The 19,478-nt window shown below is 43.1% G+C and overlaps 1 protein-coding gene across 1 annotated transcript in view; it reads right to left on the reverse strand.

Moving 5' to 3' along the window:
* AUTS2 (activator of transcription and developmental regulator AUTS2) overlaps window positions 1-19,478 on the reverse strand; it is a 659,029-nt gene that overhangs the window by 200,680 nt on the left and 438,871 nt on the right. Inside the window, exon 5 of the mRNA XM_065731703.1 lies at window positions 6,425-6,454. Within this exon, the coding sequence (XP_065587775.1) occupies window positions 6,425-6,454 (30 nt within the window). The remainder of the gene's footprint in view (window positions 1-6,424; window positions 6,455-19,478) is intronic.

Consider the following 19,478-nt stretch of genomic DNA (forward strand, 5'->3'; position numbering starts at 1 on the left):
AAGGATCCTTATCTTTTCTCCTAATGGGCCTTAAACAGTAAGAAATACTTCATGATTGCCTGAGTGTTGCTAGCATATAAAATCTAGGTGATCTTTCACCCTTGGGGCAAGTTTAAGGTGCTGCGTTTTCCAGAGCTAAAAAGACAACACCTGTGCAAATATGCAGTATAAATCTCCCTGATGGGAAACATCCTGGCTTTGCAGAAACAGTTTTAAGAATAATACTGAGAAACTATTTCTCTAATCCTATCCTTAGCCAAAATAAATACATGGCAAACAGTAAGATACCAGTATCCCATGACCCGAAGTAATTGCTTAAAATTGGGTTCTCAGCCACTGTTTCCCCATGGAGCCTTATTTGTTAAACATCTTGGTACCCACTATCCGAGGAGTTTTTCCAGCTCGTGTTATCAGATATACTTCTCTCTCCCTCTGGGAAGCAGTGTGCCTGCATTGGTTGTGAGGGGGCAGAACAGCCAGAGCCACACCAAGCCCCTTCCTCTCCTCGTGCTGTACCCATACATACCCATACACCCAAGGCCACACGCTTATTTCTCAGACTCTCTCGCTAGATTGGAGAGTGCACAGTTTATATTTTGAGCTGTTCCTCTAGAAACCACCTCTGGTATCAAATACCTGCTTCCAGAGCTGAAGAGAGTAGAGAATGGGATGAGTGCATGAGCTCTGATCATTTTCCCTTCTTTCAACAGCACGACAAATGCTGACTGCTCCCTCTATGATCAGAACATTCCAGACCAGGAAAATTATTATATATTATTTATACTCCAGAATGTAAACTAAAAAAAAACATATTGCATTTATAGACAGTTACTACGACCATGGTGGGCACCAAGCCCTGGGTCTGCTGCCTCTCTGCTACACCTCTGGCACAGGCTGGGAAGATGCTATTTCAAAATGCTACCCAAACTTTGCCTACTCCAGAAGCAAGAGGAAAAAGTCCCTGAAGCAGTTTTGTTTCTAGGCATCCTGCTAAAAAAAGCTGTAATGAAGCAACAGTCCACAGGAGAGTGAATTACACTCATCTATACACACCGATGGCATAAAGCAAATTCATTATTATTTAATCCATTTGTGATAGAGTTTCTATTTCCAGTAACAGAATCTGCAGAAGGCAGCCTTGTGCTATTTACCTTAGCCTTATGTTTTTGAGCGCGGTTTATAGTTGGGCTGCTTTGGGCTCTTTTTATTTAGGAAGAAAGGGATTTGCTGTTCTGTGCCCTGCCCATGGTTGGGTGCTGGGAAGGACACGCAGTTTGGCAAGCAGAGACACAGCTGGGTGGGATGCTTGAGCTGGAGGGCAGGGAGGAAGCAGGTTGGTATGAAGTTTGGGCGCTTTCATTTAGAGGGACTGAAAGGTACGGTGTAAAGAAGGCTCATCAGTATTTGTAATTACTTATCTAGTTGAGTTTGTAAAGCTGTGATGAAAAATGTTTGTTTTTTAACTTAGCCAGAAGCACACTATCTAGAAAACTACACACACACCAATATATAGAGACCTGTATGGGGATATTTGACCGCCAACCAGTGGAATACAATCTACACACCAAATTGGGGGACAATCTGCCAAAATTCTGCTCCAAAATCTCTTTCCAAAGCATGTACACAAAATAATTGACCAATTCCACTTCAGAAACGTACATAGGGTCTGAAGGCCTTTGTGTGTTACAGATGTACACAAATAACCATTTCCACAGACCAGTGTGATTTACATTTTCCAGGTCGTAGCCTTAGGTTTGTAGCCATTTTGCACACTGTCAAATGCATTAGTTTTTGCAATCAAAAACATTCAGATGCAAGAAATACCATTCTTCCAATGGTTTGTTCATTGCTCACGTGGTGCTTACAACTGCACTTGGGAGCACAGCCACTAAGTCTGCCCAGTACAAAACCCACTCAGCCCAATCCTCTTCCAGCTGGAGTGAGCACTATCACCCTTCCCTACTACAAACACAAGTGTTCTGCACATTTAGCCATGAGCTGGACCACCCTCTCTTCTCTTAGCTCCTTAAGCAAAGCCCACTCAAACAGAGCTCATGTCAATGCACTTGGTAGTGCTGGGGCTGGAGATGTAAAGAAATGGGATTCAGGAACATCACCAAAGGAGAACTGGTTGGGTGCTATGGAATTACATGCTTTATACATGAAATTACATCATCAGCTGCATCAATTTGTAAGTCACACGCCCTACCAAAGTTGGGTAAAGCCAGTAGCATGCCTCTTTTCCTCCTTCCTCAAGCATCCCTGTGTATACTGCAAAGCAGCCTTGTGACCAGTGAAATGTTTTCCTATGAACTGAGAGTCACTGCAGTGCCTCCACTCAAGACTTAATTTTAAGATCAGACAAATTAAATGGAGTGGGGAGAGACAATGGTAGAGATGGTGAATAAAAAAGGATCTTGCTCTGTAACTCATCTTGACCACTCCCTATCTCTGTGTTCGCACTGTGTATCAAACCAGGACCTCCTTTCACTTCCAGAAAATGAACCCTGTATTTACACCGATGTTTTTAATATTGTACTAATTAGCGCAGGTATAATTTTTAAGACTGCATCTCAAAATCAGAAGCTAATACAGTTGCACTTGGATTTGTCAGCTGTGCAATAGCTTGCCCTAATTTTAGATTAACAGCTCTGGAGACCTGCTCAAAGAGTGAGACTGACAGACTTTTTAATGGAGAAAATCTAAGCTCCCCTGGGATCCATACTTTCTCAGACGCAGTCAGAAATCCCAGCGGCACTCGCTGAAAGGATCCCAGGATGGAAAATGACATCTCCCTCAGCGTTAGTGCTTTGCATTCTGATGCCAGTCCTCCAAATACTCTCTCCCTCCACATTCTTGCCACCTCTTCGGGATTTTTAGCAACAGCAGGGCAGAATGCATACCTTGAATGCTCTAACCCAGTGTCGGGTGCCAAACAGGAATGAAGGAACTTCAATCTATATAAATAGATAAATTATCTACCCAAAACATGTCATTTAAAATTGAGATGCTGACACAGCCTTAGCTACAGTACTGCTAAGCAGAGCTGTATCATTTTCAATTAAATATCCTTGTTTCTTCTTCCAGAGAAACCTCCAGAGAAATGTCTCATTTGAGGGCAGACAGAGACAGAAAGTGACTCTGTCTGTTGGCTCCCAATTAAAGGCCAGGGAAGACGGAGAGGAGGCACAGCCACCACCTAATAGAGATCAGGTATCAACAATGATTTATGCAGTCAGATAGATACATATTCAAATAGGGGGAAAAAAATGCTAACAGCCAAGAAGACATCACTTTCCTCCTCTGTCACCACTTTCCACCCATCTGCTCCTCTCTTCCCAGCTCCTGCTCCATCCTGGATTCTCCTACTTTGCTGAAGGTCATCTTTGAGCTGATTCTTGTCAGCCCTCTTCCTCCATCACACATCCCCATCCAAAGGCATGGGCCTTCCTGCATTCCAGAACTTGCTGTTTCTAGCAGAAATATGCACACACTTGCTCTTACACGTTGTGTTACCTCTGCTCTGGTGGATCTTTGATTGCCCAGGCACACTGAAGGATCAGTGTGGGTTTGCCCCCAAAAATCTGAACGGAGAAGAAGGATTTCCACTCCTTAATTCCAAACAGTGCATACTGAGTTCACCTGCGGCAACGCATCTGATACTGAAGTCTGCATGGTCTAGTCCTAAAACAAAGCTGCTCCCTCATCTCAGGACAGATGTTGGAGGGGCAAGCTACCTCCACAGCCCTCAGAACACACGGAAGTGGGACCAAGGCAGCACAATTTGGCAGTCTGCTACAAGAATAGCTCCACAGTTGGAGGCTGATGCCCTCACAGTGATGTAAGACATTTGGGTCGAGGTTCTTAAAACGTCTCCATCTGCTGTGCATCCCCATCCCCAGCTCCTTGGTTGATGAGAGCTGAGGATGCTGAGCACTCCTTGGGAAACAATCAGCCCCTGGCACAGAGGCTGGGCACCCTCACTTCTCCCCATGCACTGAGCTCATGGGAATTTTTGGTCCTAAAAATGTTATTTTATTTAAAGCAGCAAATCAAAATCTTCCAGTTCCTATTGAAAGAGATCTAAAAGATCCTGCCTGTCTGGAGAAAAGAAGTTTCTACTTGTCAGTTAAACAAAGGAATAACGCACAGCCTCCTTTACAGTGTGTACTTTACCTGTCATCCAACAGCCCATTATCATGTCACGGCAGAGTGCACTTTTCTACAGGTCACTTTGTTTAAAATGACATGGATAATGCACATGTCAGCGAGCTGACAGTCCCGACCGTCCTTCAGAGATAAAAACCGTGAGACGAGCGCCTGTTCTTATCTGGGGTACATGCCTTGGTCTATCATCTAAGTCAGGCAGAACATGATTTCTCCAGAGAGCACTTTTTTCATTTCCTGATTTTAAGAAAATCAAATAAGCACCATTTGTCTTCATCTGAATATGCTTGACCTGCTCAAATGATGATGTCTCGCATTTTATAACAGGCTGCATATGCTGAATTCAAATTAACAGCAGCACAAGGCCTGAGATCTCTGCCTGCGTTGCAGCGCACGATGAATGTGCACACTGGGGTAAGCAGTCATCTTCCAGAACTGGGCTTGAGCCCAACTCAACGCCGGGTCTGGTTCTGGGGCTTGAAAAGCACTACAATACCAGGGATGCTCAGATTGGCGCTTAGTCTCATTTCATTAGGAGGGAAGAGCAAATATAGATCTCAGAGATGAAATGGGATGTGAAGTATGGTCTGTAGTCCCCTTCAAACGCAGCCCTCACCCTTGAACCACCACCACCCCAAAGCCGCCCATTGCCTTTTACATAGGAGCACTGTAAGGGAGAAATATGTTGACAGAGGTTGGCTCTGAAGGCAGCAGGAAATTACACTTGTAGTTCTGGGTGCCATAAACATGGAAGCTGAGATTCAGTTTATCATCTCGTACTGCATAAGGAACATCCTGAAAATGAATAATCACTTCACAGGATGGAATGTAATGGCAACACATTAAAAATTCATATCTAAAAGTGCAGGTTAATATTCTGTGCAAAAACCCAACAAAACCTCCCCTTTCTGTTGTCACACTGATTAACTCCAGTGATTAGTTCTCTTATGAAAGGGAAATCACTGCAGTTCAAAGTAAACAGTGGTTCTTTAACACAGTTAGAAAATTATTAAGAAACATGAGGAAAAAAATCTCTACTTGGGAAATTACTGAAAGCTGAAGGGCAAAGCTTTGGCAATTGTATATAGAATAGTTTGAAAATTTCCTGGGCTTACTGCAACATAAATCCTGTACAGAGCTGATTAAATTCAGGAAAGCAGAGTCCAGTATTCAGTGTTTCCTTTGGATTTTACACTGTATTCATTCCTTTCTGACATATTAGCCACATACTAGTATGGCCATCTCTTGTCTTGCTTCTCAGCTTGACTCGAAACTAGATGACAGAATCGCTCATGAAGCTCCCACCAATTCAATTATGACATTTTCTGATGTTACCTTACTCTCCCCAACATCCATCCCCCCATTTTACCCAGGAAAAGAGGAGAAAAACTGATGACATTATTGAAATTCTCCTTACAGCTCCAACGTACATATGAAAATCACAAAATGTAACCTGGAAATGGAGAAATTAGACGAGTTTTCCTGCAGTGATTATTTCATTTTTAACGAAGAAGAAAGGTAGTTGTTAGTTTGCAGCATAAAAATCTGTTCACAACATACAAAATAAGACTAAAAAAATGCAACAGCATGAATAATAGTTCTTCATGACTACAATGACTACATGCCTTCAAAATAATAAACAGTGTTTGAGACCAGTGCTTGATTCTTTTTCAGCATGACATTCTTTCATTTCCAACTTATAAACCCACAGTTAATGCGATAATTATCAGCAAGTTGTGTCACTTGGTGAAATGTATAGATTCCAAATGTTGTTTCTAAATATACGTATATACATAAATACACATTTATATGTCAGCCCTAGCACTTCAACTTGAGTTTTAAGACCCATGCCTGCAGAGAAGCAAAACAGGCAAATGTGTGGTTAAGCAACTGTTGAAAAGTGCAGATGTGAGGGTTACCAACACCATCAGCTGCACTATTAAACTGTTAGAACTTCCTAAGGGAAAATGTAGCCTTAGGAAGGGTGGGTAGACAGGCTAGTGCTCACATACAACCCACACATAGCATCACTGTGCTCAAGGGTCAACTCTGTAGCCTCTAGAATAGTCATTAGAATACTCTTCCCTTGGAGGTCTATTCAAAAATCAAATTAATGGGAATGAAGCTGCTTCTTTGTATAGTGTTCCTTTGGATCAGTGCAAAAATAAACCCTTGATAAACAATAAATCATTAGGAATAAATGAATCCAAAAAATCCAACAAAATATTTTTGCTCCCATACACATTCCCTTTCCTACCTTTTCTTCTTGATCACTGTCGCTGTCGCACTGAAACACAAAAAGGAAAGAAGAACAGGTCAGAGAAACTTGCTGCAGCAAGAGCAGGAAGATTATTAGTATAATCAGGACACACCCTTAAGTCCTATAGTGTCACATTTGGTACCTTTACAAAATAGCTCAGTTCCTGTATGGTAGGGAATCTTTCCACACACTGTTGTTGAAGACTACAATTTGAAGGTTTGAATTGTGAAAAAAAAAATCAGCATGGAAAACAACAAAAGACAGTTGCAATACCCCGTGTTAGCTTAATTCACATACATAGGAGTTGATGGTGCATGAACAAATTTAGACCCTAGAACTGAATCAGAGAAGAAGAAAAACAGCATAGAGGGCAGCAGTGTTCTCTTCTGGTGGGTGGTATTTCTCACACTGCTCCCCCAGAAGTGGCTTCTTGGATAGGATGGCATTGAGAGGGCTCAGCTTTGCCCTTCGCAGCAGAGAAGTGCTTCCAGGGCTACCATTTCACTCCAGGATGACTTAGAGGGCACACCCCACATCGTCACTTACATATGTTGCATTAAGGCATCCAAGTAGATCCCAGCAGAAAGAACAGTGTGCCCAGGGAACTGACTCATCAATGCGCTCTGTAATTCCGAAGGAGCTCAGGTAAAGCAGCAAACACAACGCTCTAAAACGCTGAATGGTGACACTGGTGGGTCTTGCCAATGATCAATTGCCAATGCTTAATTTTTGGCAAACATTTCGAAGGAAAGCACAAGGTCACAAAACTGCAGAACTGGGCTTTCCTGCACTGAGGCCTAGCAACCTTGAGCTGAAGTGAGTTAAGCCCTTTGCATGCTTGCATCTTATCTAGTGCATCTGTAACTATTTTCATGAGGCAACCAAATAGCTCTGAAATTAGTTGCACGTTGTGAATTCCAAAGGTTAACTATACAGCGGGACGTGAACAGACACAGCCGAGCACACCCACAATATACGTGTTTGATTTGTACAAAGCAAGCCTTCTTTATGTTCTTTAATTATAACTTTTCTCCTTCGTTGGCTTTTTCCTCCTCTTCATTGGTACAGAGGCAGAGAAGGTACCTTCTCCACACCAATTAACTACATCCTGACAAATTAAAGCTATGAGCTTAAATAGTTCTTTTTTTTTCTTTTTCTCAGAGATGTTCTTCAACTAATTTAAAATGAAGCAAAAAATAGATAAAATCACCATCGCCTTCCAGATCATTCCAAAATAAATGGAAATGACATTTACTTAATAACTGAAATGACTTATACAGTACTAGTTGAAACCTAAACACTCTGGTAAGAAAAACATGAGATGGAACATGAAGATACGAGACAGGTTTAGCTTAAAATGGGAAATCCTTGTGCAGAGATCAGGTTTATGAGGGAGAGAGTACTTAACTGACAAAAGGAAAACTGCACATTCCTGGTTATGTTTTTTATGGACTTCATCATGACCACATTTATGGGACTTCGGATGAGGGTAAGCACAGGCAAAGCAAAGGTTGACATTTACAGATAAGCAAAAATAGGCATGGACTTCCATCCATGAAAATCACAGCAGATCACAAAGAATTCCCACTTACCACCTTTACTATACAGTCACTGACAAAATTCAGGTCTTCATAGAATCACAGCATCATTAAAGGTCTTGAAAGAGACCTCTAAGATCATGCAGTGCAACCATCCCTCCACCATCAACACTACCCACTGACCACCTCCCTGTTTCCAAGGATGGATTCTCTTAATACCCAACATGAACCTCCCCTGTTGCAACTTAAGCCCATTCCCTCCTTTCCGCTTGACAAGATGGCTACAGCACCTCCATCCACAGCTCGGTTACAGCCAGAAGCATCCAGTGGCTCTGGGCCCCTATGTAAGCTGTGTGCTCCATGCGTTAGGATGCATTATAAAGCCCTGAGGTGACACGACTCATGTATTTTCGAAGCAAGGAGCCCAGAACCAATTCCTCCATTTGCTCCTGTCCTCTCCCCACCTCATCCAATACTTGTCCTGATTGTAACGCTTGAATCCAAAAGGACAAAGGGTCAATAGCATACATAAGGAAGAATGATTGTATGCTCCCCGAAGGGTTCAGAGGGCTTTGCCATATCCTGGGCTTCTGCTGCTGGGGCACACGTGTCTTGTGAGAAACCTGCTGCCACAGCACTCTGTAGTCACTCCTTTCCACACCATTTCTGTCAGGTTTAAGTACTCTCTCCTCTGCCATGCTCTAAGCCTTTCCTGACTGCTGAGCTCGGAAAGAGCTCAGGGTTCTGTGTGTTCCGCAGCATGGAGGTGCTTGGGCACAAGAACCCGTGCCAGCAGTGACATCTGAATTTGCCAGCAGCACGGCTACCCACATCTGCATGGATGTGCCGAGAGCAGCGTCGCTGGGAAGTTATTTCCATCAAAGTGTTAAACCTCCTGCTTTCTGACAGTCCAGTTCTAATTTCAAGGTCCGCTTAATTCTGCATCAAATAATTACTGCTATACCCACAAGCACCTTGTCTCCAGAGTTAAGCATATGGCGAAGGACTGAGACCTACTGGTGTCCATTATGGAAGCAGCACGGATGCCAAGCCGATTAAAACCACTCGGGCTCCCTCTGCAACACACCGGTGACTGACAGCTCCGCGATTTGGCCAGTCGCCGTGGCTGCCAAAAAAGCCTCTGTTGCACGGAGGCCCACATGGCGCTCTGCAAAAACCGTTCCACTCCTGCTATTGAATTCCCACACTGACCCGAGGACTTTGCTGGGAGCTCAGCAGGAGCGCTCCATCCAATTTACAGCTCCGTCCTCCAGAGCCCTCAGTGCCAGCCTCTGGCAGACACGAATGATGGTCAAACCCCTCCAGCTCATAAATTATGCAAAAGCAATAAATGCACTCAGCAAACAGCTCCGAACGTTTGCCTAGCCTGGCTCCAGCTACGCTCTGTGAAATGCCAGGAGCCCTGCACACACAAGGCATCTATTTCACTCATAAAGAGGGTCTGTTGGGGCGCGAGGAGTGGGGACCCGCAGCCCTGCAGCACTGCTCCAACAGCAGAATTTTATGGACGTGCTGCACAAAAGGAAAAAAGGAAGGATGGGAGGAAAAGGCTTTATGCACTGCAGTCAGGCTGTGTTTTTGTGTGGTGTATATATACGTGTGTGCTCGTATGCAGGCATTCATATGGATGCTCTGCACAGCCACGAAAGCTGAGCTTTCCCCAAGGATTAAACACATGGATTTCCTCTCTGCTTCACAGAAAACAACCCGACAATTTATGTGCCAGGGTAAGTCCAAAAAGACCAGAGGAAAAGAGAAGGTTTGCTGCACAGGCTGGAAGCTGTGAATGAGAGAATTGTGTGTTCCTCCCATGCTGGAGGCTGGTTTGCTGTACAAGCACGCTGGGCTTTTCCCTTACACCCACATTTCCCACTGGTCCTTGCTCTGAATGTGCTACATTTTCTTCCCCAGGGTGCTAAAGCACAAGGTGCTGCCATCCTGCTGCTAACCACTCCTGGGGAACAGGCCCTGCAAATCCAAGGTGACAAGCATTGGTTCATTCAGAACCACTGGACCGATCATTCAGAACCACTGGACACTTCTGAGGAGTTGATCAGCTCTGCTCACTACTTCAACTACTCCAGCAGCCCTCTGCCTCCCAAGGCCACAGAAAAAATAAAATGATTTAAGTGTTTTGAGCTTCTCAGAGCAGAAGCACACTGCTATACAGTGAAGTAGGAGAACCATGTTGTCTTCATCTTGATTTAGCTTGCTACACAGTTACAGAATAGTTTAGTTGGAAGGGATCCTTAAATGCCATCTATCCCACCTCACTGCAGTGCACAGGGACACCCACAGCTCCATCAGTGCTCAGAGCTCCCCCAGCCTGACCTTGGCCGACTGCAGGGATGTGGTGCCACCACCTGTCTGTGCAACCTGGGTCAGTGCCTCACTGCCCTTACTGTAAAAAAAATTCTCCCTTATATCCAAACTAAACCTCCCCTATTTTAGTCTGAAGCCATTTCCCTTTGCCCTGTCAATCCCTTGCAGCTTAGCTACTAGTTCTGTTAGCTGGCAGATTTCACTGTATTAATAGTCAATTCACCTTTATTCTGTGAACAGTTCAGAAACATCTAGTATTTTAAGGATTCCAACACTCCAACATTTCCAGAAAGAAACCTCATCTGAAGATTTGCCATGACCAAACACAAAGGTAATGGCCATGGATATCACACTGAGCCTGACCCTATGTCTGCATGTACCAGATGACAACTGAGACAACTCATTTAACGAGGGCACGTTAATGGAATATAGTAGAGGTATAGAGCAGAAGCAGTTCTGCTTTTCCAGCGTTCTAAAATTCCTCCAAACTGTGCTTTCCAGTTTGGACAGGTGTTCAATGAGCTCTGAAGATAATTCCCACATGTCAGGTCTGCTGCAGGTGGGAGATGTTCCCAAGAACAAGTCCCACTCAAACGTTATGCACCAGGCATTTTGTAATTAAGTGATGCAGATACATTGTGCTGGCCTTCTACTCTAGGCTGAGTTTCAATATTTTCTGCCTCTCACAAAAAGATCAGCTTCCAGCCTTGTTTCAGGAAGCCGTAGCTTGGTTGCACCTGAGTATTCTGCAAATAACTGGGAATACAACATATCACTCAGAGATGGCCTGATTATTGGATAACTGCCATTAGCTTCAATGCAATAAATCAGGGCGAGGAATCTGCAGGCGCTTTTACACCTAACAAGCACGGGCTCCTTCCCCTGATGCTCAGTCCACTCAGCTCTCTCACTGCACTGCTGTGAGCAGAGATTGGTGGCAGGCATCTAGGACCGGCTCTGCAAAAAGCCCAGAGCCCCATTTCCCAACGCTGGCCCATGTTACCGAAAATCCAACCAACCGCTCTTATTCAGGCACCGAGATGAAAGCCAGATGAGCAAAACTGCCAAGCACCCACAGCTCTCCTTTATGGCCAAGATTACAAATGGGCATGGCACAAAATGCTGTGAGAGCTTTCCAGAACGCAGCTTGATGGGCCCCGCTGGGAAGGAGCCCCTGGAATGGGCACTCTGTGCCTCTGCAATCCTCCATGAGGATTTACAGCACTACGAGCCCACCCCACAGCCTGGGACACGCAAGGCTGACTCATAACCAGCTCCACAGACTGTTATAGGGTGTATGGAAGCATTAAGGCTGCTGCTCATTTCTATACAATCAGTAGCAGTAACGAGATCAGGTCAGAGTGGCCAACGTGATCACTTAAATTGTTCAAATACCTTTAACAACTGAAGCATGCAGGCTGCTTGAAACACAGTGGTTCAGCGTTCAAGTGTTTATTTTGTGCTGTTTTTTTGCAACCTGGTGTTGAGGAGCACTAATTGGAATCGGTAACCCACAAACTCGCATTTTCATATATACACTGCAGTCAAAATTCAAATTGTTGTTCCTAAAATCAGCTCAAGGTGAGGAGGGAACACAAAGCCTCATAGACTCCTTGCACCAGACAGAAAGAAAGCTCCTCTTTCTCCCCTAGATCAAACCTTCTACATTACTGCTATCCTACACTGTTGTGAAAGAGTAAGGCATTCCCCGTGAGATGTGAACTACACACAAATATATCTGCAGCCTGGTAAACTGGGAAGTGGGAAAAAAATAACTCTCCAATTCCCTTTGAAGGTTTAATTATTGCTGTGTTTTGTGGAAGAAAAGGAGAACTGAGCACTGGGCCACACTGCACCTCCCAAACCCCCCAGCCCAGCTGGGGAGAGCCCAAGTTAACATGCACAGCACATCCCCATCGCACCCGCAGAAGGAGCCTGATGCAGTGCCACGTTTCCACAATCAGACATCCTATGAGGTTACAGCTCTAATTTGAGCCCATTTAAATAGCTTGAGATAGTCTGGTCCAAATCAAGCTGAGTAAAGGTCTGTGCCACCTCACCAGCTCATTCAGGCTGAAGCAACACTATGGATTTCTATGTACCTTGCTGATTGAACACATTCTTTTGCGGAAAAAAATGGCAATCATTGAATATATCGTGTACAATGACACTGAGGAGGGCATTGTTCTCTATTCTGCTCAATGGACTTTGCTGGAACAGCTATTTCATATCTTGGATCCATTTATCATTGCCACCAAAGGAGTCGGCACTGCTGAAACACCAGCACTGAACAAAGTGATTCTGCTCATCTGTCTGCTGAAAAGAAATCTGAAGAAAATGAGGGAAAACCCAGACCTCAGCCATGTTCACACTGACATTTACAATATTCTTGTCCATCTATCCACCAATGACAAACTGACAGCCTTGGAAAGGGCAAAAATGATATTTTAGCTATACAATTAGACCTTTGCTTCCAAGAAAAAAGGAGAAAAAAACATCTCCTAGATGAAAGGAGACACAGACAGGGAATAAATGGGCAATTTTCTAATTGATGAAATGGAGACAGGCAGAGTCACAAAGAAACTAAGAGGAAGAATTTCACTTTTTTCTTTCTGATCTCTGACTTTGCCTGCATGTAGCGTGCTGTATGGAGCTCCTTGCCAAGGAATTTTATATATAGCACCTCACAAATTGGTTAACATCACCGTCTGCTTAGCAATTCCTCACCATTACCCACAGTGATTCAGTGTAAGGTATGACTCTGAAACAGAGATGGTCCAAGAAGTTTCAGCTCTGGTTTCTCAAAAGCTAAAATTATGGATTATTCACATAAAAGTCCCATTTTACACAAATTACCTTAGTCTGGACAAAAGATTGCAAGGTAGACCTCTAATCTGAATCCCATTTTATCCAGCTACTTCACTTCAGATGAAATGTATCAGCCTTGGACATTTAAAGTTTGCCCGTTACAGGAAAAATACTTAGGAATTTTGGAACCACTTTCAGCTGTATGTCTTCTTTAATTCCTCCCACCAGGACTCGTGTGACTTCTCCACTGCAGAACAACACAATTAGTGGCTTCTTCTGGCTCCAGCATCAATGAAATAATGTTTTGATGAGAAAAAAGAGAATTACCTTTTGAATGTTGGCATGAGAGCACCTGAATACATTACTATCCATTGTAAAGTTGATCCAATTTATAATTATAGAAAGTACATACAAAAACTTTGCAACCTACACACCCTTCTTAGTGGTGGTATCCACACCCTTGGCAAACTCCAGACAGCTGATTCATGAAGGGAGTCTCATCCCAGACAGCTGAACCTGAGCCCCGATTTGAGGTCTGAAGCTGATTTGAGCTGTGATGCTGTTCCAGTTGCTGTACCCCAGGCATGCAGGGAAAGGAGAAGGCAGCAGCCAGCTGTGCAGGGCAGATAAGGGAAGGTGTTCTGTGCTGGGACAGGAGTACACAGTCAGCCTGAGGCTGCCAGAGCACAGCTACAGCCCTGTCCCAGCCAGCTTCCTGTAGAGGGAAGAGGCCACCAGCAACTGCAGGCAATGCCCCGGAGAAACCAAAGGAAAAGTAGCCCTCTAAGAAGCAATTTTTTTCTTTTCTCCCTGGGAACTGATCCGAGACTGGTGAATTATGCAGTTCTCAGGAAAAGTGCAGCTTCTTTCCCCCACTTATCTCTCCCAATGGCTTCCCCATGGTGTCACTGCTCAGTGATCCCACAAGTGCTTAAGGTCCAATCCAGCTGTTCCCACCACTGTCAGAAACAAAATGGGGCTTTCCAGCCACGGCATTAGGGAGCTAACAATGCCACGAGCGACTCAGCTCATCATCTCCAGCAAGTGCCTGCTCAAGTCAGGCATCCCAAAGCCACCATGCCAACTGGGCACCAAATAGCTGCTGGACAAAGACACTGCCTAATTCTCATTTTGGGAAGTCATTCCCCTCCGCAAGAGAATGATGAGCTCCCTTTCTCAGTCTCCCAGTGTCCTGCATGAAGAAATGATGACATGCCTCTGCCTCTGGGATTCTGAATGCGTTCCTGTTTTCTCACCTGCTTTTCTAGATGTACACAATTTGCAGTATCTAACGTCATTCTCAGCACCTTCTCAGTGATCAGTACTTTGTCAGGGCTCAAAAAATAAGTAATATTAACGAATAATAAAAATGTGCATTTATGCTGGTAGACTAAGTCAATAGCAAAGAATTAAACTAATCAGCATTTAACGAAGTCAGTACCTAGTGCAGCATTAGCCAGTGTCCCTTTGTAAGTAAAGATTCCTGTTTTTCATACCTCCTGGTCTTAGCTCAAGAGTTCAGTTTGGAATTTGAGTCTTTCAGGTACTTAGAGGCTAATGAAATCAAAATATCCTGATGGACAAGAAGCAAAGCATGTTACGGGTTAAAATAATACAAGAATCTATTTTTTCCACTGTGTTGTGATCCATAAAAATCACCCTGAGCCTTTCCTCTTTCTTCTCTGCCTGTGAAGCCAATTGCTTTGATTGCAGTGATATGAGCTTGCTGAAATGACTTGCCCTTGCTTGTGAAGCAAATGGAACATGCTAATAGAACTTATCGCATTACCCGATGCAAAAGTGCCATAGCTCATTACTTTAAGATAAAAGGATATCATTGCAGACGGGAAGCAGAATTGACTTTCTGAGGCCCGACTTGATGATGATTTAATCAACTGCTCTCTTTCACTTCTCATCTCTGCGCCTGTCGGTTTCACAGGTGCTGTTAAATGAGACACTCAGAAAGTGAGCGGAGGGAAAGAAATTGCTGTCATTACTTTTCAAGAAAGGAGGTATGCAAATTTTCGACAGAAAGATTGCGTTCATAATGGGCCTGGTAAAATACAAGGATCATGCTTGACAGGTGAGGGCAAGTCATTTGTACGTCCTTAAAGTGAAGCAACCATCCTCATTTAGAAATTGTGCTCGATAAGAGATGCTACAAATGAAAACCATGCAATGGCTGAGAAGCAGCAAGGAAACCTTTGAAGGCTCTGCTACCGCAGATCTGCCTTCAGCAGGTGCTGGCGTGCCTTCACACAGCTCTTCCCATTGCCAGATGGCCACACTCTGACCCTGCTTCGCACAAAGAACTCCTCTTACCCACACGGTTTGTTACTGTCAGCTTAACATTTGCAGTCCGAGCCCTGAGAGTTTCTTCCTTCATCACTGCTGCCAGAAATAGAAGCTATGAGACAAAAGCCTAAGTGAGGGTTGAGTTAACTTTGAAAACAAAATCAGTCAGTTGCAGGTGAAAATTTGTTTTGATCCACATGTAACTGAGTATTGCTGCTCTTGGAAGGTCCTGAGATGAAGGTTCATACAGACAAGGAAAAAGCAAAGAGAACAATCCACAAAGAGGGCTGTGTAGGAAGAAGGAAGATGAAAACAATGCTCTTCCAGGGCTCACAAGGCACCTGGCATTCTGAGCAATGGCAGCACCAAAGGGATGGAAGAAAGAGAGGAGCTCAATGTCCTGCTGGCCTAATGGAAAAGCTCTGATATTCTAAATTTAGAAGTTGAAGAAGCACTATAATGATGAATTATGTATGGGCTAAAAACACGCTATAGATTTTGGATGACTATTGAGCTGTTTGATCATTTTAAATGGGGAAACAAAAACTACCAGGCTCTTACTGGTGTCAATCAGGTTTTTAGAGACTGAGAGCCACAGTGAGCTGTTTCCTCAGGGCTACACTGTGCCGAGCTGCGGATGCAGCAGTTGAGTCACAAACATGCTGACATTTTGCCTCAAATAACAGCAAAACAATTACATAGAAGGATTGTAACACACATTAAAATTAAGTAAGAAACGGTTTGGAAACAGAATCGTAGAAATGTATAATCACCACTAAGATCATCTAGTCCAACCATCAGCCCATCACCACTCTACCACTGACCATGTCACTCAATGTGACACCTGCCCTTGAACACCTGAAGGAACAGAGATTCCACCACTTCCCTGGGCATCCTGCTGATGACTGGACTTAGTGGTCTTTCCAACCTTAATGATTTTAAGAAATACTGACACAAAAGAATGAAATAAATGATGAAAAATAAAGGATGAAAATAAAAGCACCCACCATATTGCTTCCACACATAGACACATTTCATGAATTTTAGATGTTCTTTCTCAAGATATACAGTTCATTTGATTCAAACGCTCCTGTGTTTGTTTGATGAAATGAAACCATCAGCTATCTTTTTATCTTCCCAGTGTACAAGTCAGGCTAATAACCCCTCCATATCTACCCAAGGGACAGTGAGCCAGGAAAGCTCTATGGGTCCAATGCATCTCCTTCCAAAAACACTTCACTGCAGGTTGAATATCAATCACAGAATTGCAGGGGTTGGAAGGGACGTCTAGAGATCATTTAGTCAACCCTTATCTAGTCCAACCCAGTGTGGCTGAGGAGAGCTAGCATGGAGCTAGGGCTACCAGCATCACATCAAGCAAATCAACAACCTCTTCTTCTGTCACCCCTCTAGTTTTCACCTATGTTGGCCTAGATAAACTTAAGGATTTGATTACTTTTCACTATATATGTTTAAAAAGTGAGCAGCATAATGGCATGTCTCTTCAAGAACGTTGGTCCTAGTGAATAGAAGAAATAAAGAAGAAAAAATCACCAAAACTTGGATCAGGCCCTAGACACATCATGTAGGTCTTCAACATAAATCTAATCTGTCACTAACTAAACTGTACAACCTGTACCAAAAGATGAAAATTCAAAAGAATTTTTTTAATTTTATTTTGAATTAAAGAATCACACACCAAGAAGCAATAAAATGTCAATAACACAGCTCAGGTTTTGCCCTTGGAGCAACTCCAACACAAAATGGGTACAGGAAGAGAGATTCAGGTGATGGGTAAGACAAAATAGAAATATGATTTGTAACAAAATGTAATAAACCAGAAGCCATCTCTTCCTTCCCAAACAAGAACTCTCCAGCTTTTCAGCTTTGTATCTTTACATAAAGCTAATCAATTTAAAATTAACTGTATGAATAATAATAATAATAATGACAATCCCCAAACAACCCAAAACAATTGATCCTTAGGGATAAGACCACAACAGTTGAGCTATAAACCTCTGAACACTGGATTTTAATGGATACTAAAGACTCTTAACTAAGCCATATAAAGATAACCTGAAATAAAATGATCTGTGTCATAAGCTGTTTGCAAACTCCCATAAATGTTCTTCATCGTCATAAAATCAGAGAAATATCTCAGACTGTGTTCTCAGACCTGCAAACTGGCTTTAGTGAGGTGGTTTCATCCTCTTCTCCTTGTATAATTCATCACTTGCATGGCTGTTACACATTATTATTATTTATTGCTGCCTTTATCATTTTTGCACAATTTATAAATTGTTTGTGCCAGACCTGAGGGAAGACAAGGATTATTCTAAATCTACTGCAAGTAAATATAAATTTTAACGACAACAGCACACTTTGGCCTGCCTGCCTTAGCCACCCTGTTTTGACATACTATATGCTGTAATTTGGAATCTACACTCTCTTATTAGAAAATGAAAACATTTTATTTTTTTTTCCAGAATGCTGCGATTATAATAATTGAATTTAAAGCAGGAGTTTCATTTCTGTATTTTGAGTTAAGCATAATCCTATACCTCTGATGTAACAGCTGGACTCAACCCTTTGCTATTCCTGGAGCTGCTGGGAGAAGGTAAGAACATGAGCAGTTGGGGGAAATGGTACCCAAAGGAGCATCTGTGCAGTGTTGCACTTGGGTTGGGGTAATCCCAGATACACGTTATCAGCAGTGGCAAATTACCTGGCACAGCCAAGGCAAGGTATTGCTTTCAATTGCTGACTTTTAGCACAGTGCTCACAAAAATGATCCTTGTCTTGGCGAGTCTTGGGAAATGCAAGAGTTTTGCCAGCAACAACTGTGTTTAAGCATGGCTGAGGCTAACAGGCACTGAGTGCCACAAGCCTGGCTGCATGTGCCTTCTTGAGCTGCAGCAGGGCTGAGACTTCACACTGCTAGAAATCATCTCTTCCAGAGGGAAACCCCACAGAAGGGCATCCTGAATGCAAACAGGACTTGCCATTAAGCCTTTTGTCAAGAAAGCAGGGAGAAAATGAAAGAGCAAGGGATGCACCTTGAAAAACAGAGAATCTGGAGAACCATGGGAGACTGAAGGATGTCACAACTCAGCTATTGTGGTCATCTCTATCCTTCCAGCAAAGAACCTCTCTAGAATCTTCACAAAATGCATAGATGTGGCACTTAGGTTAGTGGGCAATCTTAGTGGTAGGCTGACGGTCAGACTAGATGATTTTAGAGGTCTTTTTCAACCTTAATGATTCTATGAATCTGCCTGCATGAACCCAGCTAACTACCTTCACCTTGTACAACGTGCATAAAGAACTCACAAGCTGTTCAACCTCTTCTGAGACAGATTATGTTGAGCATAGAAAATCACTACTCTCACCGGAGGTGCTTTTTGTGAATACAGCCCCAGAATTTCAGAAGAGACTTTTCAGAGAGACAGAGACTCCCTCAATTTTATAGAATGTCCACATCAAACCATGGAAATTTTGGTTCTGATCTCTTCTGAATATTTAGTAGTTGAAGTTTCAGACATGCTCTCTTAACCGAAACTTCTATTAGTGAGCAACACTCACAAGTAACTAGATGTAATGGGTAAAAGCTAGACACGTTGGTGCTATTTAAAATATGAGATCATTGAGCTAAAATGATTCACTTAAAAACAGGGCAGATTTTCCCTATCTGAAAAAAAAAAAGAAAAATTAAAACCTTGCCTAAATCTTGTGCCCTAGTTCAGAGTTATTGTACTCAAAGCAGTACAATTAATTAGTGGAGATCATATAGCCTGTGCTACACGGGAGGTCATAGCAAATCAAACCCTCATTGTCTTAAATGATGGGAATTTATAAATCCCTAAACATCCACCTCGCACTGCTCTAACTTCCACAGTTGTCTTGTTAATATTTTGGACCTCATTGCTGTCCAGCAACTCATGCTGGCCCCACTCAGCACAAATATTTTCCTCCATTATGCGCACATTCTGAAAGGATGTGGGTGAGCACTGAACTTACCCTTGAGCCAAGATCTTTACTCTGAGTTTGTTGTTGATGTTGAGCTTCAT

The sequence above is a fragment of the Cyrtonyx montezumae genome, unplaced genomic scaffold (assembly GCF_038088225.1).
Source record: "Cyrtonyx montezumae isolate F1298 unplaced genomic scaffold, pur_monq_1.0 scaffold_15, whole genome shotgun sequence".
NCBI lineage: Eukaryota > Metazoa > Chordata > Aves > Galliformes > Odontophoridae > Cyrtonyx > Cyrtonyx montezumae.